The sequence below is a fragment of the Pholis gunnellus genome (genome assembly GCF_910591455.1).
Source record: "Pholis gunnellus genome assembly, chromosome: 2".
Taxonomy (NCBI): Eukaryota; Metazoa; Chordata; class Actinopteri; order Perciformes; family Pholidae; genus Pholis; species Pholis gunnellus.
In genome coordinates, this window is record NC_136536.1 from 10,138,816 (window position 1) to 10,163,475 (window position 24,660).

Sequence of the window (24,660 nt, forward strand, 5' to 3'; positions counted from 1 at the left end):
ATACGTTCCAAACCGGCAAACAAACCGGCAGGCAAACAAACCGCCAGGCAAACCGTTATTTCTGTGGAAAAATAACGACTTTGCAGAAGCAGTAGGCTATTACACATAGTTACGTTGACAATGACGGCATGCTGTGGCTGAGAGGTAATGTGCTGCATCTGTAGCACCAAAGGAGCCTTCAAAACTTTATCATAAGAACTTTATCATAATTATCACCATATTACTATTTTTGGTCAATCCATCCCTACAGTAACATGACAAGACATTAACAGAAGTGATCCATATTTGAACAATTTCTTTATAATTAAAAAAACACATGATGTATTATACCCATGGTATAATATAGGCTACTTATAACTGGAAATGTGCATTACTATATATGTTGTATTAAAATGTATCCAGCATGTCATTAAAGGTTCTTTAGAAATGAAGGCACTGCAGCATTGCTCCTCCTCCTAATTAATATACTATACTTACGTATATTATTGTGCAAATGCATACACCAAAAAGTAGGCTATATTATTGTACTTTTACACTATGATAAGTTTCTGATTATTATATCAATGGAATTAAAATATTGCACCTGCCAAGCCGCCTGTCTGAGCCAATCAATAGTTTATAACAGACTGGAAATAGGTGATGACTGAACGAGAGTCCCCCGTGCAGAGGGTGGGTGAGAGAGAGAGAGAGAGCGAGAGAGAGAGAGAGAGAGAGAGAGAGAGAGAGAGAGAGAGAGAGAGAGAGAGAGACCACCAGCCCACCGAGCACAAACTTGCTAGAAGCAGAGCATGCAGAAAAAGCTCCGCAAGACAACAGTGCAGCTGCTCGACGGGTTTTGAAGCAACAGAGGCAGCAGAGCTTGTTGCGGATTACAATGATTGCCACAACTCAACAAAACATGACCACGGAGCTGGTATGTGTGTGTGTGTTTTCATTCCTCTATCATTACTTAGTTTTCCTTCATATTTAGACCAGTGTGTGTGTGCGTGCGTGCGTGTGCGCGCGTGCTTAGTCTCTGATATGCAGTGGGGAATTCCTCATGTATTCCCACAAAACGATGATTATCAATTAGTGTTTTTAGACCATTTCGCCCACTCAGACTTTTCCGTCAATGTTCATCTCCTGGACAGCATTGACTCTGTGCACTGCGGTGCAAGGCTGGTGTGGTAACTCGACGTCCACAGCCTCTCACTCTTATTGTCGCTCTGTCCCGTAGATACTTTTATACTATGATATCTGCAGCCAAAAAAAAATCTCGGTATAATAATCACATATAAAAAATGGTCCCAGCAGAAAGAATGTCCCCTCCAGCCAGGACGACGAGGAAACCTACAGCCTGCACTGTATGATTGATTATCCCTCTGCTGTGTAGATGTATTGTCATTGAACAAAGACTATGAGCCAATACGTCCTCTGTTTGTGTTTTTGCTCACACTATTAACACTCATTGATTATGCCAAATGCTGGCTTTAGTGAAATATCTGTAATGTAAATTATTCTTTATTGCAGCTGCTCTCCCATTTAATTGTAATTGGCATGCACACCTGCTCCAATGTGACTTCTCCTGGTTTATTTAAGACAGTTCATCTCTGTTTATCACTATGTCACACTTTGTTTTTAATTGGATTTACTTACGTGACTACTCTAACATGCAGTGCTTCCTTCTTCGAATCAAACTTTCCTATGCTGCATCAGTCACTGTACAACAATTTTACTCTGGTGCTACACTTTCTCTACAGTGCTGTGCAACAATTTAAAATCTTACCAACTGAGCTCTACTCAGTAACAAACGATAAGATTTTAAATCATGAGCTGATTCGTGCACAGCTGCTCTGTTGGAGAAAGCGTTTGAGAGACTATGGAGCAGTTAAATTAGGTCTAATTGGTATGCAATATGAGCATGGTGATGTCTGACACTAAGTGTCACTCTAACCTTCAGTTTATTCTACTCTTGGTGAAAGCTGCTTGAAGGGTCCGTGTGATAATACTGCAGCATTATTGTCTCCTTGAGAGGGGGCCACACAAGGCTGCGGGGCTTATATACAATCCATTACCTGCAAATGTCGCAACATTTCATGTCACGATCTGTAATCAATGTTCTTTACACTGTGAAGCATTTCAGGAGGCCAAGCTGGGTTATGATTTTCGGTCTCCGTTTATGAGAAAATGCAATGATTTATGGCATAATGTGGGTTGCTACTTGTGTCATACATCTGTGTGTCACAGTATTAGACCTACCACGATACAATAGGTGCAAAGAGAATTGCAGAGTCAACATAAATGACTTGTGTCACCACTCTATGTCAAATATGAACGCCACATCAGAAATACCATGCCAGGAATACATATGTTGGTTCAGTTAATCCCTGGCATTAAGGAAGAAAATTATACAAATGATGTAATTCGTTTTTTTTCAAAGTCAATATTGTTTTAACATTCATCCACAGCACTGACGATGTGACAATATGGCAAAGTGTATTGTTTTAGTGTGTAATGAGCATATTATAAGCCTGTTTCTGGGGAGTCTCAGCCCAGTGACAAATACCATATCTTTCGTCATATTTCACTGAAACACTACATCATGTCAACTGCAGCTCTCCCACAGGGATTTGACTGATGCTGCTTGTTTCCTAAAGGCAGGAACTCTGTCACTGTGAGTGGCTGGACATACTGAGGAAAAGCTCCCTCATACATACTCATACCTCTTTGTACAGTCATTTTCTTATGCGTGATGGGGAGCGTGAAAAGAATAAGACAGGGCGGCCTTGCAGTGCTGGAGGCTAAAGCAGCAGGTCTTTCATTTCACAAAGGCTTGTGCTGCATTGTTTGGCAATAGCCTCGAGGGTAAAAAAATCTGCCCAGTTAGTGTCATATGGTGTCTATAACACCCACTTTTTTCTTTTTTTTTTAATAAACACAAACAGAGAAAGGGTGGCACAGTGAGAGGGAGCACAGAAATGTGTCTGGATGTGATGAAAGATAGCCCAGATATGAATCAATATTGATCTGTAGTATCTCATTGCTAGAGCACATTGGTTACCATTTATCCCAACCACACTAAAGTTACAGCCTGCTAATGATGACCTTCATTTTAAATGAGGCAGTGAGAGATATTGACATAGCCGTACATACGTAGGTTGCTAATCTACAGCTTTCCCTTGAGAGCAATTACAGGGTATCATTAAATTAAGGAGCACATAGGTTATATTGAGGTGTTGTATGTGTCTCTCAATAGATCTCCCCTTTTTTATGGCGCTGGTTATACCATTGATGCGTCTGCCAATGTCATGTAAGTAATAAACATCATTGCCTGATGTTAAAGGGGGCTTTAGAGGTATGCAAATCCAGAACCAGAAGCCCCAAACAGCCTGCAATGGCTCCCTCATTCCTCTGCCGATGATTTATTGTCGGATTCTTCATGCCTCAAAGACACAGAAGATGGAGTTAAGGAGGTCTCCAGAGCCTAATTTATGAATTCTCCGCACTGCCTAGATTCTGCACAACCTAGTTGTATTGCTCGCCGTGCAGATTGAGAAATTGTGTTTAAGTGTGGCTTGCTTTTTTTTTCGAGCGCAAACTCAATCAATACAGTTAGAATTGTTTGATTTTGTGTGCAGTGCTCCGAGAAGAAGAAGGCAGTTATCTGGAATCTGTTTGTAAGCAGTTTAATTTTTGCTTCCAGTCCGATAATTGTGATTCCTAAATTAAAATGATAGAAAGGTCAGAATAGGTCTGTGTGTTCCACATAGAGGTGTCATACTTGGCAAGAAACAGTGTTCAACAGAGGTTGTCTTCCTAAAAGTCTCCTTCGTGGCTGTATTCCCACTGTTATTTGTTTCCCTCTGGACCATGTACCACTGTACACCTTATCGATTCTCTCATGTGGTTGAGTTAAAAATCGCTCCGCTGGCAAACAGAAGCGCTCTCTCTTCTCTAATGCAGTTTTGCATGGTTTGCCAAAAAATCCTCTCAAGGGGATTCCTTCAGGAGAGTTATCCGTAAACATAACCTTTGATTAACATTCTCGCATTCTTTGGTGTTTGACTGACACCTCATCTCGGCTACTGCTCCAACTCCTGTGGGATTTCAGAGGCTGAATAAATGAGATGGCTCTCTGAGATTCATATTTGATCTTGCTCTGAAGAAAACCTGATTAACAGAAGCCTGCCCTTCACACAGCCCAGCTCGTCATCTGTTCACCCGTGCCTGCAGTTTGTGCTGCACTAGATTCCCTCATGCATTGGGATCAGCGACCTGTCGGCACAAGCAGCTTCGCCAATGTTCTCTCTGGGGATTCTGCTCGGCACATCTCGCAAGTGTGACAAAACTCCTCAATCGCCCAAACGTGGGATTCTCCCGGTCTGTCACAACGACGATGTGACCTTAATTGGAAGTATGGTCTAATGTCTGGGCTCAGGGATATGATAGGAGCTGGGCATCCCATTAGGATGATGTTTCCGCTCTCACTTTGCACACAGTAATTAGACGGACGACTTGGGATTGAAAATACTGTGTGATGGAATCAGTGAAGAGGAGGAATTTAATTTAAAATGTCCCTTTCTACTTTGAGATCCTGGAATATAATTATTTCTATGTTTTATGTAACCATGAGTCTTCACAATTGCTATTCATGGTTTGCAATTTTACGCAACATATACCCAGGTTGGACGTTAAGAGACATTCAGTTCTCAATTTTCCAAATTTCTAACAGTTCAGTCAAACCGAAAGCGCTGAAGATGCAGTATGAGTGAGTGTTGACTGTATACTACTCCCAAAGCCTTCATAGACTGCTGAAGGTTTCTTTATCTGACGGGAGGATAATGGTGGAGAGATTCTGTGCTGAGAGGCCGCAGTAGAATGAGACAAAACAGAGTGTTAGAAAGACCAGTATAGATACACGGGCATGGACATCAGTCACCCAGCTCTGGCCTGCCCTGAAGGTTCAAACATTACTTAAAAGTTGGTTCTGCAGGTGCAACTGGTAGTGGCTTTAATTTGAAAAAGCTGTGATACTGCAGCCAAGGAGATCTATTAAAGATGAGACCTTGGCAGGAGTTCTGTGCTGGCAACCATAGAACAGGCCGTGTTTGTTTTCCATTCATCATGGATATAAAGTAAAATTGCTTCCTCGTGATAAGAGAGAGAGACAAATTCTCAAAGGTGTTTTTAAAAAAAAACATTGTGAATGGAGGATTTTTATCTTATGAAAATAAATGGCAAACAGAGGCATAAAGACAATTTAGAAACCTCTCTGCTTCTGGTTCAGTTGCATTGACCTTTACGCCTCAGTCCCTGCTGAATTCACCATCTTTCACTATTCAGAAATGGATTTTTAAGACATTTTGACTCCAGTTAAGTGAGTGCATTCTCAGTTTATAGCACTTTAATACACTATGTGCCAGCGGCCTTGTCAGATGGTCTATGGGGGTAGAGAAGTGTATGTTTGTGGAGAGGATATGTTAGGTGTGACCAATAGAACTGATTCAGGGACAGCTGGTGTCACCCAGGGAGCACGGAGGAATAGCAATCTGTTGACCAGCAGGATAAAAAGCCTTCCTTCAGCTGCCCGCCTCCCTAATGCCTGCAGGAAGGTGATCTGGACAGGCGAGGCTGTGAAGGGTGGGGCAGCCATAATGAGGACTGAAATGATGTACCTTCTGTGTGATTGAACTCTCACACTCCAGCGGCTATGTGGCTCCAGCAGTGCCAGCCACTCGTTATGAGGGAGCGGAGTGCAGCTTGGGGAACAGCATGCAATTGTGTTTAATTGTAACTGATACTGATGCCGGCTCCTTCCATCAGCTCTCCCTGATCACACACCGAGGATATACACAGAATCCCTTTCTCTCTTGATAACTGAAGTGTTGTGTATAATTTATTGTATTGTTATGTAGTCCCAACTACTTCTTCTCATTTTCATTGCCTCGTTAACAACTTCATCCAGTGCTGTTGAATAAATTCTGATCCACCGAAGCAGATGAAATAGGTAGCAGCTTTTCCTATAAAAAGCACTCAGGCACCACATATTTCATTCCACACTTATTTTAGCCAAACCACATAGCCCATCAGTCATGTAACAAGTGAAATGAGGCGATGATAAAGAAAAATTAAAGTGCGGCCAAAATTGCTGCCTCAATCAAAGTCTGATCTGCCATATATGCCACAATTTTATGCATTTATCATACGGAAAATTAGTGTAATTCAGCGAAGACTGGCCTCAGTCCCCCCCTGGGGCTCGCTGTGTTGATGTGCCTGTCGGGGGGGGGGGGGGGGGGGGGGGGGCAATTTCTGTGAGAGCGTGGAGATGAAGCAGCACTAATGTCCTCCTCCACTGATGTGCTCACATTCATCACCGTGTTTGTGTGTGTTCTGTTCATATCAGGACCTGGGGAGTTCAGATGGTCCCCCGCGGAACTGGAAGGGCATAGGAATAGCCATGGTGGTGATCCTGGCTGTTATGTCTCTGGTCATTCTCTCTGTCATCGTCCTCACGCCCGGTAAGAAGAGCCGTATGGAGGAGAAAAGGTGTTGTAATTTAGGGAATTAAAGGGATAGTGTGATATTTGGGGAAATTTGTTATTTTGTAGAGAGTTAGATGAGAAGATCGATACAACTCTCACGTCTGTATGAAGCTATAGCTTGCAGCTGGTTAGCTTAGCATAACACAAAGACTGACAACAAGCGGGAACAGCTAGCCTGGCTCTGTCCAAAAGTAACAACCTAGTTCTACCAACACCTTAAAAGCTCTCAAATTTACATATTATATCTTGTTTATTTTATCTGATAAAAAACTAAATTCCCCTTTTTTTTGTTCCATTGACTGTATAGAATTTGGAAGTAGTGCTGCTTGACATATAGGTTATATTGTGGGATTGTGTGTCTGCTAATAGATCTCACCCATTTTTATGGTGGTTTATGTATATCTTCCAAAGTCAGGTAAGTAATAAACACCATTACCGATGTTAAAGGGGGCTTTAGAGGTATGCAAATCCAGAACCAGAATCCCCAAACCTGTGATGGACCAGAGGTTTCATATTTTTGTATTGTTTGACAGAGCCAGGCTAGCTGCTTCCCTCTGCTTCCAGTCTTTAAGATAGCTGGCTGCTGGCTGTAGCCTTATATTTATTTATCGTCTCTTTCCAGTCTTCTCTGCAATCTGTCAAATGAAGGCAAAAATGTGAAAAATGAATCCAAAACCGAAGGAGACATGTAGTCCAGGCTCCAACACGCTCAGGCTTTACTGTGAACATACTTTTTGATGAACTAATTAACTCTTGTCTCTTTGCCTCTGAAGATGAATCTCACTTATTACTCCGTTCCCATCTCACTATGGAGGATCTGGAGAGTGAAGAGTTCCAAGTTCATGACCCCCGTGTGGCATGGTTGAACGGTAAGGACCCCTGTTCCTTCTCGCAAATTACTCCTAAATGAAGTGTTCATGTCAGTTTAATACCACTTAATCGATCTCACCTGAAACTGAGATACTGGTTTGCAGACCTAGCAGCTGTTTCTGCCTCTGTGGATTTAAGCCATCACTGTAATAACACAGGATCCTCTTCCCTGAACTGTCTCGACCCTGTCAGAAAACGAAGTGGCTCTCCGCACTCGAGAAGGGCACGTCCTGTCGTTTAGCCTCAACAGCAACCTCACCTCGACTCTGGTGGACAACAGCTCTCTGGTGAGTTACAGCAACACAGCTTTTGAGGACAGGGGACAGATTTCAGTATCGATTAGCTTATATCCACAGACAGCCGGACAAATCGACTGGCCAATAGAGTTTCCAGATCGAGAGAGAGAGAAGCTGTAGAGCGCCACTTTTCCGAATCCCACACTTGAGACCAAAATAAGAATTGGCAGAGTGACAGTATCAGCTCATTTCCCCCCAAAATCTGGCTGCTCTGTGAGCCCTCTCAACATGTGGCTTCAAAGAGAATTTCCCAAGCAAGGGCATCATTTTGAACACCGCCTCTGCGCGACACTGACAGCCTTATATGGGTCATCGCCGAGGAGCTTAAAGCAGGGTTGTGTTGTCAGGTTGAGGACGAGTCTCTCCTCGGTGCTATGATGTGATTTGTTATCTCTGCTGCTCTTACTAATTCCAGAAAAAGATGCATTCCTGTATGAATACCAAGATGCACATGGCGTTTCCCTCAATAAATGAATGGCTGACACAATTCTAGCTCAATATCGTGTCAACGACTGACATTAGAATTCATAGTAATTAATGAAACTTTTTTAGGTAACACTTTTTAGACCAGAAAAATCTATTTTATGAGACAGGAGCATGGGAAAGAGGGACGAGTAGATCATATTTATTCATTATGGAGGTTTGTATTTATTTATTAATGCTGAATTTCCATTTTCCATGTAAATGTATTCCTTATGAGTCATCTAAAAATACTTTTGAGAACGAAGTGTAGCCTTTGGGGCTTTAAGCATTCATTTTATAGAAATCTACCCACTTAATGTAAACATTTTGGAGCACATTTATGGTTGATACTATCCAGAGTGCTTTACTTACATACAATATTGGTGATTACCATCGAGTAACTTCCATATTCTCTATTTAAGATGGCTTGTTATTGTCACAAACCATTAGCCTGATGAAGGTCTAGCACCGAAACAACAACAATTGTTTTAACAAGTCAGAAAGTGTGCAGAGTTTGTTTGCAACTTTAGGAAGCACATTTTAAAACCAGGGTGACGAAGTGCTTCACAGTTACATACAAAGATGGTGAAAAAGTATCTGTAGACATATTCAAATTGAAGACAAGCAAAAATGGCTGAAGAATAAGAACAAATAAAGGCAAGGAAGCTTTTTAAAACATGTCTTTGAGAATAAACAGAGATTTAGCAAAAGCCAGCGTTGAGGTAATATGAGAACGCTATGGAGTTTTGTAAACACACAGCAGAAAGTCCTGCCAGAACTTTTTTGGCTTAAACAAGAACTAAATGCATTACAGTAGTCAAGACATGATGAGACTGACGAATGGATGATTTGTTCGAGCTGGAAGAAGGATAAGCAGGGGCATATTTGTTTCTTTATTGAAAATAACAGGACAATAGAACCAACCTTAAATGTTTCTCTAGGTTCAACTGGGAATCCAAAATGACCCCAACTTTCAGTTTAAGCCAGGAAACCAGAGTGCTGCTGTAACATTTCTAATTCTGAATAAAAATATTTAATTATATTATACCTACAACCGCTTTCTCCACCAGCCCTGTCTTGATCCCATACAACAAAACAGCATTGTTTGTTTCCAGGGAAATGTATTTTGATGTGGATTATGTTTGCTATTTGTTGCCTAAACCTAAGAAAGTAGTTTTTTAGCTTTTTTCCATTTCAAACATTAACCTCATATTTCAAACAGTTTAAAAGTACGGCTGTAATCCAGGAGAAAATGTGTGCATTCTAATACCCATATAACCATACTATTTAGACTGGCAGAAAAAGATTTAGTATGTCCCAATACATAGTTTGTCAAATGCAGTATGCCAAAAATACCAGGATGTCCAACTGCAACAAGCATTTTGAAGTATTTTAGCCAACATGCTGTTCTCACAGTGGATATGAGCAAGAGGGTCAAATTTCAACGTGCAATGTTATGACAAAGTAGTATGTCCCAACTGAATGCATACTACATGCAACAGTACGTACTTTGTAAGGGCAGCTGCAGCATGTACTAAATAAATAAATAAAAAGTATGCAAATTGGAACGCAGTGAACATTTCCCTCCAAACGTAATTGAGAGAGCAGTTTAGTTTTATGGGAACGACATTTTGAAGACACGGTTGTGTCTTCCCCGAAAAACAAATGGAAGTTGCTGATGATCTGTTGTCTAATCCTTCAACAGGACCTGACTGCTACTAAATTTCAAGTGTCTGCAGACAAGACGTCTGTCCTCTTGGCGTATAACATTCGACCGGTAAGTTTTCTCCGAATGCCAAGTTGACTCAGAGTTACTCCAGAATAAGCTCCGTTAAGCTCTTTACCTTCAGAAGACATCCGGAGTCATACATCGTCCTTCTAATATTAAAGACTGTTACCGCTCACACGGCTCAACGGGTCTGGCAGGCCACCGGTTGCTGCAAAACAACGCTGAAATGCATCCTAATCAGAGCCCCGAAGAAACAACTGAGATAAGGAGTGAGAACATGAAGGAGGAGGTTGAGGAAGATGTGTGTGTGTGTGTGTGTGTGTGTGTGTGTGTGTGTGTGTGTGTGTGTGTGTGTGTGTGTGCGTGCATGCTGATTCTGCTACTGCAGCACTCATAAGCTCCATAACACCGCCCGCCACATGACTGGGATAACATATGGGGAGTTGAATATTTAAACTGGCTGATGGCGGAAGGTGCAGGGGCCTGAGGAAGGCTTAGTGAGTGATCCGTGTGATAGTGGGGGGGGAACGGGGGAAGGCGAGATCAAGGAGATGGAGGGGTAAAGTTGGAGCTGCAGTAATGAAATCGCCCTGCTAGTTCGGTGGGGAATATTAATGAGAAGCCGACAAGAATCACAATCGCAGGTGGTTTCGTATAGGCGTCGGGGTAGACACAAAACAGATCTTTTTTGCTCCCTTTACTTTAACACCACATAGCTCAGTCCCTCCGGCCGCCTCGCTCTGCAAATACCAGCACCATCAATAAATAGTCTGTTTTTTCCTCAAAGGGCATGCAAGTTGTGTTATTTGCAAGTAATCGGCAACGGAAGGGAAACAGAATTACGATCAAATTAAATCCCTCAGCACATTTTCCCCCACATTTTTATTAAAAACCTCAAAGCAGTTTTGCTGCTCTCTCACACTCTCATTTGTTCAGTCACTTCTTTTTCTGGGGGGGGGGGGGGGGGGATCCTGTTGCTGTGTATTCGTCTCTAACACAGTGCATGCATCCATTCTAACTGCATTATTCAGTGATTAACATATGTTCAATCACTTTTCAGATATCTCTGTAGAGAAAGGGCTCAGATCCGTGTCCAATCTGTGGGTTGCTTTAGATTGATCTCATTAGCATACTTTCTCTGATGTCAGCAGGAATTGTCTACTCTCATCTGTATGCTCAGTGTGTATTCACACGGGAAGAAATCAGAGGCTGTGGACACGCCACCTGGAATCATTTGTATATTTAGAAATGGGTATGTTTGCGTGAGCATGGTTGGCATTTTGTGTGCATGGGGGGCTATTCCTCCACTCTCCTCGTCTTTCCAGCTCCATCCCTCTCTCTTCGCTCCTTCTTCCTCACTCTCGGACACTTTTTTTCCCCCAGTCTATCTCTGGAGGGGATTTGTGCTGACTGAAGCAGTTTGAGCCAGGCACCAGCTTTGCTGTTCAAAAAGAGGAGCGGCACGCTGCCGAGGGTGGCAGAGAACGAGAGAGAAAAACAGAGAGAGCGGTGGGGGAAGCCACTTGCGAAGGAGAGAGATGGGCAGAAAAATAGGATGTGCACCATTTGCCCTCAAATACACTGCCCAGTTGAAATCAATCAGAAGGGTTATCTAAGAGATGCTAAAAGGAGAAAGCTGCAGTGGATAGAAATGGATGAGCAGGCTGTGGGTAAAGTTAAAAGGCTTCTCTGGATTTTGTGTTAGCTCTGGAGGCGTTAGGGAGGGTTTTGTGCCTAGTGGGGGAAAATAAATGGATTTTGATAAGAGGGTGTACATAGAAGTGGGGATTTAGCCACATAGGAACACGAGAGAGCAGATTTCCTGTATAGAGGAAAATGTCTTTCTTTAAAGCCTGTATTTAATGGGTTCAAAAACAAGAAAGAGAAGTCCCACATGTTTTTATAAAAAGAGTGATGGCGAGATACCATCCTGCCAAGACAGTGCAGTTTAGGGACAAATAAGATGCCAACGGAGTCGTGTCTACACTCTGCAGCAAACGCTGATGGGTGCTGGTATCAAAGGCAGCGCATAGTGGGGCTGCAAAAAAAAACGCTTGTGAGGCAGGAACAACGTTGAGAGGGAAGGATGCTATTATCTCTGTATTGTGTATCATGCAGTGTACAATATATACTACAGCTGTGCTCCTGGAAAAGACGTGGTAATACCTATAAGTTTCCTTTAACACGTTATTAACAACCTCCCTTATGAATGTTTAATCTGTGTTTTATTCCCCCACCCCCATTTTGTAGACGTGGATTGGGTGGGAGGCGGGTAGTAAAGTGTGTATGTGTGGGGGGGGGGCAGAGCAATCTGTAGGATTTATGATATGTGACTGGAAGCCACATTAGAATTCACTCTTCCTTTCCAAGACAGATGCTCTCACTGTCTCTGTCTGTTTATCACACTGAAACACACAAACACACAATAAAGTACAGCCTCTGCCACCAGCCCCATGATGTTAAATCATGAGCAGAATCTCTGGGTTAATTTACAAATCATAAACAGCTTATTGAGCGTAGTGCACATGGCTAAGCCCCCCCCCCCCCCCCCCCCCCCCCCCCCGTGGTCTCGTAGAGTTATACTCCCTGTGACGACCGAGTCTGCATCCTTTCCTCCATTCCTGTCCTTCTTTCTTTCTCTCCATCTCTCTCCCTCACTTGTTCTTGTAGTGTTGGACCAATTCATCCCTTCCTCTTCATGTCTTCTTAGTTCATTTCTGTTGTAATTGTAACAGCTGTACACCCTGTTCCACCCTCATGCTCAGACTTTACCCCGCAATCAGATTTCAATTTCATTTAGATAGCCTTACAATGTATTTCTCTTTCTTTATTGCTGCGTTTTTCCATCTCCATGCATTTTCTAGCAACAGACAAACAACACGGAGGGAAAAAAAAATCCAATTTCACCGCTAACTGTGCTGTATAGAGGATGTGACATTTAATTTCTTTGGGGACTGGCTATTCGGAAGGGTCAGGCTTTCAGAGGCCAGTGGGCAAATAGCTTGTTTCCAACCCTTTGCATGAGAGGAAAAAAAGAATAATACAAATCAATACATTACCTAGAATTCATCAGGTAACGCTGTGGTCAATTGCGGTTAACACACACACACATACGCATGCACACATTCATCGATTCTGGTCCCTTGGTCTTCTTCAGCGTGTTAATTTAATTATTCATTGAGCTGCTGATGCCTGTGTCAGGGTTGCCAGCCACAATAGATCTCAGAGGAAAAGATATTAGCTGTAACGATACTGTTTGATAAGATTGTCTAACTTTTTCGTTTCTGTCTTAACCCCCACCTACATAAATAATTCCTATATATTATTTCCACGGTTCTTTCTTTGTGAACATGAGTTCTTGAGTATTAAGTCTGTGGCTGCTCCGAAGACAATGAATGGGAGATATTTTGGATCCACAGAATGTTTCTGTTTTTTTACCAAAAGAGCTTTGTTCTATTATGGTGTTTTCAGTTCTGAAACAGAAAATGTGCCCATATACTTGGAACATTTTCACCTGCATACTCTTATGCTGCCTTCAAATGGGGTCATGTTTACCGTGTTCAGGAGAACGTCCCCCCTCTTGTGGTATTCACGACCTCGTAAGTGAAAGTTTTCTGGAAACTCTCAAGTTCTCGGCTGTTGGAATCAGAAATGGCATAATAGCTTAGTATAATGTCATTTCAGTCGTATAGCGTTTGCATCTCCTGCACTATCTTTCACGCTTGCTATCTTGCTTAATTGTTAGCCTCGGTAATATTGCCACACGTACAGATATTTGCTTCTACTGCTTATTTTAGGTGAAAGAATAGCATTAAATTGTTATTAAACTACTATTAATAAAATAATTTAGGGTTTCTACATTTTGTAGCATAATGTTGTTGCCCTTTTAAAAAGCAATAAGCCACTTGATGCAGTGCTTTACAGTGATTCGAGAAAATAATTAAAGGATACAAACCTATCTTCCTGATGCCGTTTGTTTAATTGTAAGGTGGGCCTCGGCAGGGCCCTCCCTAACCTTTGTTTCATTTGTATTTAACTTTCTTTATACATGTGTATGAGCATGTGTGAGCACCAAAATACGTGTGTGTTGTCATCTAAGTGCGGCACACCTGTGTGCATGATATCCTCTACCTCTTTCAGGTGTTCTCTCAGTCCTTCACAGCCTCCTATGCTATCTACAATGTGGCTAATGGGTAGGTGGAATCATGAATGCTAATGCATGGGCTGCACTGGGCATGAGCGTCACCAATGCAAGCAGACCTGCGGATTAAAAAACGTCCCCAAATGAGTGTGTCTCATCGAATCAGAGCCTCATGTTTCTGTCAGACATGCATTCATTCTTCAGTGGTCTTTACAGGTTCCATATCCTAACGTAAGGTTTGTACTGTACTTCAGATTTCACTGCCTGATATTCATATTCAGCATCGTATTAGTGGGAAAACTCTGTGGTAGCTGTGGATGATCCCTGGAGCTTCTGAGGAGTGGTTATGATAAAGGAATTCAGGAGGACCTGCAGTATTGATCATTGCCTGAGTATGCCTTGGAGGACAATGTTTGCCTGACCTTAGGAAGAAAATAAGTGCAGCTAGGAATATGTAACAAAAAAACGTTGCACTCTTGCATGTACCAACTCCATGCTCTGTTTTGTTTTTCCCTGTCTGCATCTTGCTCCTTTGTCCTCACAGTGCAGTGTCTCTCTCAAGCAAAGCTCAAGGACAGGGCATGGATGGACCTCAGAGGGCTGTAAACAGGACACTCGTCCCTAACACAGGGCTCACGTCCCTGTATTTGTGTGTGTTCCAGGGAGCTGCTGGAGCTTAATCCTCCGGAGAGGGAGAAGGCAGTGCTACAATACGCTTCCTGGGGGCCTCAGGGGAGCCAGCTGGTAAGCCAGGCGCCCTCTCATTTACCTGATCAATGTGCTGTCTGCGTCGTCTAAATCAGCTACACCTGCCAATATGATAAGGAGATTTTTTTCAACCTCAACAATCCATAAAAACAAAGTCCTTTGACATCATTTTCATAATGATAACATCAATGGTATCATGTCTCTGTCATTATGAGATGAACTCCATCTCAGGGGTTATTACTCAGACTGTTGCTATAATGGAGTTATTGTACACTCAAAATATCATTCATCTAACGTCCTTGTAATGTAATTGGCTTTTTGCTGCTATGTCTGCAGCATATTAACTGGCAAGTAAAGATATATTGGCTCTCACTGGTGCTGGCCGATGATTCATTCACTCTTGGACGGCGTCCGACCGGCGCTCGATTCATGCAGCCAGCGATGAAGCCTTCAACCGTTCTGTCTTTGATATTGGATTTGCCCTGTCTGTCTGCGCCGCTCATGCCAGGCCTATGTGTTTAATGGAGATATCTACTACAAGCCGACTGTGACCAGCAAAGCCCTGCGTCTCACAACCACTGACCTGGAGCAGAATGTGGTGAACGGGCTCTCTGACTGGATTTATGAAGGTAGGATGTATTCCTGCACTTAAACTACAGAGTGAAAAATCTGCAAAACCAAGCTGACAACAATGATTGTGAACAGCAGGTGTATGCTTTGAGTCTGATATAACAACTTACACTGTATTTTAAAACAGAGGAAGTGCTCTTGACATATGTTGCCCACTGGTGGTCTATGGACGGGGCCCGGCTGGCGTACCTCACCATCAACAACTCTGCCACACCTGTGATGGAAATACCTCACTTCTTAGGTGGTCTCTACCCCTCCAATGTGCTCTTCCCCTACCCCAAGGTAAAAGTTGATGAAGACAAACGTTTATTGTCACACTGGCAGCTCTGTGGGGCTGAACTTAACATGCTGCTGTTTAGCAGGTGTAATCAGGTGGCAACCACCAGTTCTGAAAAGTGACACCAATGGTGAAGTGCCTTTAACGTGCATTCTTTGAAATGACCAGTAGGGGGGCGACTCCTCTGGTGACCCTAAAATGTCCCTACTTCGAACTTGATTTATTACCTCAGTTAACATGAACTATTTATGAACTCAATCTCTTGTTTCAAGTCTTCTTCAATACAGTATGATGTTAATTTAGCAAGGTATGGTCCCATTTATTATATGAGTCACTTCTGGTTACAAAAAAACAAGATAGTGACGGCCAAAAAACTAAGATGGCAACGGCCGAAATGCCAAATTCAAGGCTTCAAAACCATATCCACAAACCAATGGGCGACGTTACAGTGACTACATCCATTTATTATATACAGTCTATGGGTGTAATATTTGCCATGTTCACTATATTAGTTTAGCATCTTAATATTTGCTAAGTAACACTAAACATAAAGGATCCGCTGAGGCTGATGAGTCATTAGTTTTGCAGGTATTTGGACAAATTCAAAGGTGGGACCTGATGAAAAGTAAAGTTATAACAAGTCAACCTCATGGTGGAGTTAGAGGGAAAGTCAGGGGAGCAACAAGGTCACGAGGATTCATCCTTTAGGCACCACTGATATCTGCACGATATTTTAATGGCAATTCATAAAAAGATTGTCGAGACATTACAGTCTGAACCAAAGTGGTAGAGAATGGCCACTATTTTATAGCGTGGCTAAAAAGATTTGCCTGTGCGTACACTTTTTATTGAGTTTATCTTTTTTATGTTTGTTTTTTTGTTGCGCTCACAGGCTGGCTCAAGTATCCCATCAGTCAGTCTGTTTGTGGTGAATCTATATGGTCCAGCTCACACTCTGGAGATGATGCCTCCTGACTCCCTCAGATCCAGGTACTACATCTATCTGAATGTAAGAACTAGAGATGCACCGCTACTGACTCAAATTGCTGGATAGGGTATCAGCGACAATACGCCGATCTGGCATCAGATACAATTATTTTAATAAGTATTATATCAACGATATGTATTTTCGTTTTGCTGATATTTTGTTTTAAAAGTTAAGTCAGCTATGTTTAAGTCAGGCCTGATGTTGCCTTACACATAAAATAACGATCCGAGTCACTTCCACACAGTGAGGTATACAGCTTATTACCCAAACACTGGTATTGGATCAGCACCTTGTATCGGCTGATACCCAAAGCCCAGCTATTGGGGCTGAAATAGTCGGAATGGTGCATCACTAGTAAAAACAGAATAAACCTTAAAGTCTTTGGACATCACCTGTCAGATATCATTACTCATGTGTCAAAATTCCTCTCCACTGTATTTTCTTTGTCATTCCTTTGCAACACTTTCCAATCACTTTCCCCGTGTATCATTCTCTGCATCGCCTCTCTTCAGAGACAACTACATCTCCATGGTGACTTGGATCAGCAGCACTCGCCTCGCGGTGCGTTGGCTGAATCGTGCCCAGAACCAATCAGTGCTCTGTGTGTGCGAGGCCACCACGGGGGCTTGCTCAGAGGTGAGCGGTCATCAGTCATTCAGCATTCGTAATCCACAAATGGCCTCCGCTGCAATATACGGCTTTAATATAATTTTTGCTTCTTCTACACTGTGTTGGGAGTTGGGATTGATTTCCTTAAGCTCTCAAAGATCCACTGGCTGGATTCATATTTAAGGTCATTTGCTGCATGAGAGGAATCCTCAGTGATGTAGCGCAGTATTATATTGCTTGTTCCCTTTCAGTAAATCCTCACATATTCCATGTTACCCATTGCCAATAGTATATTATTTATATATTTAATAATGTATATATATAATAAGCTTTATTTACACAATGGTACTTAGCTTCAGCTTTGTAAATAGTGTGATTAATACATTTCTCTATATTGTGTGATTCTAAAACAAAAGAAGCACAAAATGGCCATGGACATAATGCAAAACAAACGACAGGTATGTATTGCTCATGTTTCATGTTTTATTACACCTGTTTGCCACTACTGTCTGTCTTCTTGACTCAATACTTTTCCTCAACAGGATGTGCCGTTGTTTTCAGCAGACGGCTCTGTGTTTTATACAATCTTGCCAGCAAAACAGGGCGCTCGTGGAGAGTTTCACCATATTGCTGGTCTTTCAGCCCAGGTCAGTTTTTCTCTGACAAAATTGGTCGTTAACATTTCAGCAGGAGTCACATAAAACACTGTGATTACAGATATCAGCAGCACAGACCTTTAAAGTCTGGTTTGCTTAAAATCCCCTCCTCTCTTATTAATTAGAGCAATTTGTCTGTATTTGTTTTTGTCCTTAATTACTAAAACACCACCTATATCTAAGGAGTAATTTCACTTATAATGGCCGTTTTGCCCTTTACGTCATGGAGGGAAGTTCAGTGAATTTCAATTTGGCAATTAAAGCATGCCCAGAAAGGCAATTAAAAAGGTTTTATGATGCTTTTTTCTTTTTTTTTTTGCCATTTTGCCATTAGTGGACAGATTAAGAGTGTAGTAGCATATGTTACATAGCTATTGGGTCTCTTGGCACAGAACAAGTGAGGAGTCACATCGCTACTCGAAACACACACAGGTAAAGTCCAAAATCCGAGAGACTCATTCCAAGCAAGTGGGATCAAAAACCAGGGAAGCAATCAGAACAGCGCAAACTAACAAGGCAGGGAGTTTAGTAAACGGGCTCAGAACCAGAATCAGGTAACAGATGCTGGCGTAATTGGCTATCACATGAAATCAGTGAAATGGGAAGCAGGTGAGCTAGAGGGAGGAACAGGTCAGGTGGTGGAACTGGTGGAAAGGGGTAACCAGAGGACAGGTAAGCAAGGCTGGGCCTGAAATTACAAGGCAGTTAGTGACACCAGGCAGAATATTGAACAAGTAATACTGAGAGATGTGAGCGGTGTCGTGACACGTTTGGGCTCATGCAAATCATTAGTGGCTTTGGCTCAAATCACAAGTTTTCTTTTTCTACGTCTCGCTCACTTCAGTCATTAAAACATACGGTTCCTGAACACTCATAGCCGTCAGTGCCTTCATTTGGTTTAACTTTATGAACTTTGCTTTGTTCCCCTCCCATCCTCTGACACACAATCGCTGTATCGCACCTATTTTATATTCTGCGTATCGGCTGGCTTCCACATTGCTCTTCGTCTCTGTTTCTCTGTGTAACGCAGCCTGTCATCCCCTCCGTCCCGCCTCGCTTCTTGACATCAGGGAGCTGGGACGTCACCTTGCTCTGTGCCCTCGACGAGACGGCTGGAAAAATGTATGTGAGAGTCACAGTGTGTGGAGACGGGTTTAATCACCTTTCAGCGCTTTAACAGCTTGCGGCTCCTTACTATGAATTGGGGCTAGAGTGGGGTTAGAGTAGAATAGTGGCCATCATTATAATGATCATCTCTCGCTGTAAGCTGAGAGCAATTTCTAGACGTGTCAGCTACTGAGAGGTGCACATACGATTTTTTTTATTCAAAAGTAACTCAAAGTGCAATTTCTACATGTAGCATTGATCTCTGAGAAAAAGTGCCAAAAGGAACTTCTATAACATTGACTTTGCTTGTGGCAATGCTTTGCCACCGAAGAGGGTAAGGAATGACTTACATTTGAACAGAGCAGGTTATCACTTACATCTGTCTTTATCCTGCTGGGGGCAGAAACCCCTCATGAACTAACTGACTGAGGCATGAGCATCAAAGACAATCCAACAAAGTCAATTGAGGATCTTGTCAGTTGTTTGCAGTCCCGAAGCCCATGGGTTGATACTAAATAACTAAATAAGTGTTTCTGTCTCACAGTACTGTACTAGCATAGAGGCGGATAGTTGACATATGATGCTTTGATGCACATCCACTTCACATTTGATTTATTTAATTCACCGTCCCTAATGGTGCTTTACAAAGTGTGATTTAACATGCTGAAGTATGTAAATCTGTGTATTCTCGTCATGATTAATTTACATCCAGAATAATTATGATGAAGTTAAGATGCCCAAAGGTGATCAGTGTTGATATAACTTGCTGTGTCTGTGGTTTGTTTTTCTCATCATCAGCTATTTCCTGAGCGCAGAGGAATCCAGACAAAGTAGACACCTTTACAGGTAGACATGCTTCCCTCTGACACGGCGGCACAGTACACATTCTGTTCAAAGCTATTTAAACAGACACATTATAATGTGTACGATATAAGACATAATATATGTGTTGTTGCTAGAAAAGTAGCTATGCTCGCATGTCTTGTTATTAACATAGAACTAGAGTCTACAGCACAGTGGTGCTTTGAGATAAAAGCTAACGTCAGCCGGCTAACATGCTCACAATGACTATGCTAACATGCTGATGTAGCCGGTATGACCTTTACCATGTTCACCGTTTTGCATGTTAGTGTTTGATAATTAGCACCAAACGCAACGTATTGCTGATGCTGATGGGAATGTCATCGGTTTAGCAGGTATTTGGTTATAAATAAAAGTATTGCACTCATAACACAATATGACCTAGATGAAAAGTAATAGGAAGTCAATTTAATAACAATCCATCCAATAGTTGTTGGCATTTTCAAGATTTATCCTCTGGTGACCATGAATGTCGGTACACATTGTATGCCAATCCATCTTGTAGATATTGAGATTTTTCAGTGGATAAGTGAAAGTTTTGACCTTATGGTGGTGCTAGATGAAAAGTCAGAGGATGACGATAATCACATGGGTTCATCCTCTGGTCATTATGAATATCCTTAAATAAAATGTATTACTAAAATTCATCCTATGGATTTTAGTTTGGACCAAAGCAGGTGGCCAACATTGCCACCCCTGAAACAACGCTTGCATGGTTGAACAAGCTTTCAGAAGAGTGACTGCACATTAGTGTGTTGACGTGTGAATCGTTATTCTTGTGAGCTGTACATGCTCAAGGCCATGTGCTGTATTTACACATTCATAAAAGAAAGAACTCCTCTGAGTGGACTAGGACCCTCTGTGCTGACACACTTGTCTGTTCCCTCATCAGCCTCTCATCTTTTTATGAGCGTACTATAGCTTTGGGCTGTAGGAGTTGGTACAATATTTTGTAGGAGGGACTGTGGCTTGTTTGAATTTGGCCTGTGATTAATCTTGTACGGAACCCGTAAGCAGCAGAGTGGAGAGGGTCATTGAGAGACTCGACGCAGAGCAATCTTTATAACCGCTTTTATATAGTCTTATCGAACACGCATTTGTTTCTTAAAAGTCAACTGCTTAGTTTGTCTCAAGACACTGACACTTTTTCCTTAACACCTTGGCAATTAATTGACCCTCTCCTGGCACTAATAAAAACCACTTTAGACTCTCCTATTCTTCTATTGTGTGGTCAATAACCCCTTTTCTCTTGTGTCCAAGTGTGGACCTGGATGGAGTGTTTCAGCGCCGGTGCATCTCCTGCAACCTCATAGATGGATGTCGCTTCTTTAAAGCTGAATTCAGCCCCAATCAAACCCACTTCATCCTCTATTGTCTAGGTAAATGAGAAACGCAAAAGCAAGGAGTATGCTTTCAAGCTTCACGCTGCTCAGACAGCTGGTTTTAGAATGTTTTCTTTTGAAAAATCCCCCAGGCCCAGGAATACCTAAAGTGACGGTTCACAGTACAAAGGACCCCTCCAGTGAGTGTTACGTCTGCTTGTCTGACTTATTGTATAATGACGCGCACACACAGGCTTGTCTGCAGTTTCTTGCTATGGCCTGCAGAGGAAGCTATATTCAAGCACCAAGCACAACACACCAGAAAGTAGATTCTTTAATCTCAGGCTTGTGAACACTGCCCTCTGTCTGTGGCTCTCAGTTTGAGCTGTTTGCATGGAGATCATGAGGATTTCATAATAATCTGACACACTGATGTTTAATCTCCTGTAGGATACGTCGTCTTGGAGGATAACAGCCCTCTATCTGATGCTCTGGAGGACAAGAGGCTTCCTGAGACTCTGTTCAGGACACTCCCAGCTGACAACCATGGTACAGCAAAGAAAACATTGGCTCTATTTTACATGATTTAATATTTAGGATATTGCCCACACAAATACAAGCATTCACAGATCACCTTGAGTGCCCTTCTCAAGCAGTTAGACTATATTAAGCACTGGCTGCCAAAGTGTCTCAGCCTAGAAGGGACAAATACTGTATACCTCTGCTCAAGGACCAGTGACAGTTATTCTTTTATGATTGTACATGCTTGTTCATGTTTTGTTCAGATTAAGGATTAACTATTTTTTTTAAAGATTATTTTTATGTGCTTCAGATGTCAGACAGAGCCTAAAAATATAGCAGCAATAACATGTCTATGGACAGTTGACTTTATTTGACTCGTTTGATTTCCTTAGATCTACACCTGAAGCTATCTCTACCTCAGGGTTACGAGGCAAACCTGCACCCTCTCCTCGTCATTGTGTAAGAATTGCTGAACAAGCAGCAGCTGAGAGTTATTAAGTCACCTGTTTTGCAACCTATGATCCCTTGCCTTTACTTCACTCTTTCACCCCCAGCATCTGTCCCCGCCCTTGCTGATCCTGTTTATCTTCTCGCTCAGGGATGGCGTGCCTGGCAGTCAGTCGGTGACAGAGGAATTTGCCCTGGACTGGCCTCAGGTCCTCTCCGGCACTCACAATGTGGCCTTGGCCTGGGTGGATGGGAGGAGTGGGGTCGGCCGTGGACAGAAGACCACCACCGTGGATCCGCGAAGGCTTGGCTCAGTTCGAGTCAAAGATTATCTGGGAGTTGTAGAGTAAGTTAAGTTATGCAAAGAAAAGCTATATAATTGACATGTGAGAATATTGCATGTAAACTGGTTCACTAATAGGATTTAATGATACATCCACAGGCTGTTGATGCAACTGCCTTACATTGACGATCGTCGGATGATCCTCTATGGCAAGGTTACAGCATTTTTTTTTAGATTTATAAACTCAGTTCTCCTATTGAAGCCATTAAAGCAATTGCATGCTTTGTTTGTTTTACCCCTTTTCGGTTTCTCCTTGCAGGCATTTGGCGGATATTTAACTCTCAAGATGCTAGCTGCAACAGATAAGCTCTTTCAATGCACGGCCGCTGTGGCACCAATAACTGACTTCAGGCTTTATAGTGAGTTGAGCTCATGTCATTTACTATTCAAACACTAAGTCCATGGGAATTGTGATGAAACCGAGACACAACTCATGTATTTGAGTTATTCCACTTATTTCAGGTGCTGCATTCTCAGAGCGGTATCTAGGCCTTCCCGCTAAGGAGGAGCATGCTTACTCGGTGAGGCTGTGGATATATTCTCAGTTGCAGTTTGTTTTTGCCCCAAAACAAATTGTTTAAAAAATCTTAAAAGTTTAAACATAAGCTGAACATTTAACATGTAAATGTGTATGAAGGTGGGATTTATCGGGCTGTTGTGTTAGACTGGATTAGTTTCAGCTAATTGTACCTAATAAAACACATATATTGTTTTCAGACTGCCTCTTTGCTGGAGGAGGTTAACAAGCTAAAAGATGAGAATTTCCTTATTCTTCATGGAACTGCAGATGGTGAGATTTTGCTTCATTTTGTGTTTTGAATTCTATTTTCTCGCCTCTAATTTCAATATGTGTGTGTGTATTTTTGGCCAAAGCGAGAGTACACTTCCAGCACAGCGCGGAGCTCCTCAGCCGACTGGTGAAGGTGGAAGCCAATTACTCACTGCAGCTGTATCCAGATGAGGGCCATGTTCTGAGGGAGGTGCACAGCATCCAGCACTTCCAGCGGACGGTGGTGAACTACCTCCAATCCTGCTTGAAGCACGGCATCCTCCTCGATCCCGTAGAGGATGAGGAGGAGGAAGATGACTGAGCCTAGAGCCCCTTCCCTCCTTCTTGAAGGACTATCTTTGGACTGAATGCCAGTTTATGCATTACCTTGGGTCGGATTACCAGGCACAAGAGCAGAGGAGTGGGGACCAAACACATTAGATCACCTCCTACAACTTCTGGAAAAATTGATGTACTGTATATCTTGTTGCACACAGTTATTTTTGCTGTTATATACTGTATGTTTGAGGCAGTTTGTTTACAAAATTCACTTTAGATGATGTGGACTAGAAAAATTCTGATTCTGCCAAAGGTTTACAAAGAATTTAAAACATGCATGTCATAATGGCTGCATGATGTGGATTAGTTTACATTGCATTTTCTGTGTTTTGCAGATCTAAATTTCACCCATCAGGGTTAAAAGTATCAAATCTGCCAACAGCCGGGAACACATTGGAAAAAATCCTTATTTCTGGACTACGGGATCATATTCCGATTCCTACAGATTTCATTCCTACAAAATTAGAAATGTACAATACTTTACAAAATACAAAATATTTTAATCCTAAACTCTAAAATAACTTGCAATCTGGCCCTACCGGTCACTGTCCTGGTCACACTCTCCACAAGCTCTAAGATAACATTGTAAAATCTTATTTTAGGTCTTTTGCACAATGTATTCCATGCTTAAATAAAGTTAAATGACCCGTATGGATCATTCTTAATGTGCCAAATACATTTTGTGGACTTTATCCACTTGCATTTTGTGATGAAGAATGAGTATGCAACTGTGACTATTTACACCACAAGCTCTGGTTCAAGGATGATTGCAAGAACGTCTATGTGGGACTGTCTTTTTACTGTATTTGGAAGTAGGGTATGTTTCTGTTTTGGTACATCTTAGCATTTTAAATATTTCTCGTGTATTGCAGAATAAAATTATTTCTTTGAACAATTTGTTGAGCCATTACCTTACAGTCCACAAAAGAAGTTGACCGGAGTCTTGACCATTAAACTGTCAACCGAACCATACTGGTAATCTGCATGCAGTAGGTTTGAAAACGAATGCCCTTGAATCTACACAACCGGCTACTCCTATTTTCCAACAATCATTGAAAATAAA

The 24,660-nt window shown here is 42.1% G+C and overlaps 1 protein-coding gene across 1 annotated transcript; it reads left to right on the forward strand.

Moving 5' to 3' along the window:
- Positions 1 to 874: 874 nt before the first annotated feature.
- Positions 875 to 24,354, forward strand: LOC306713069 (inactive dipeptidyl peptidase 10; the record flags this gene model as incomplete). The annotated part of the gene is made up of 25 exons (XM_079182635.1): positions 875 to 913; positions 6,383 to 6,497; positions 7,295 to 7,390; positions 7,584 to 7,678; positions 9,855 to 9,926; positions 14,019 to 14,071; positions 14,682 to 14,763; positions 15,236 to 15,356; positions 15,485 to 15,639; positions 16,527 to 16,624; positions 17,135 to 17,258; positions 17,648 to 17,689; positions 17,774 to 17,878; positions 18,918 to 19,009; positions 19,793 to 19,840; positions 21,116 to 21,234; positions 21,330 to 21,377; positions 21,628 to 21,726; positions 22,092 to 22,158; positions 22,298 to 22,492; positions 22,589 to 22,643; positions 22,749 to 22,848; positions 22,952 to 23,010; positions 23,207 to 23,279; positions 23,363 to 24,354. 25 exons carry the CDS (start codon positions 875 to 877, stop codon positions 23,578 to 23,580), a joined length of 2,370 nt encoding a protein of 789 aa, XP_079038761.1. The 3' UTR covers positions 23,581 to 24,354.
- Between the last annotated feature and the right edge of the window lie 306 nt (positions 24,355 to 24,660).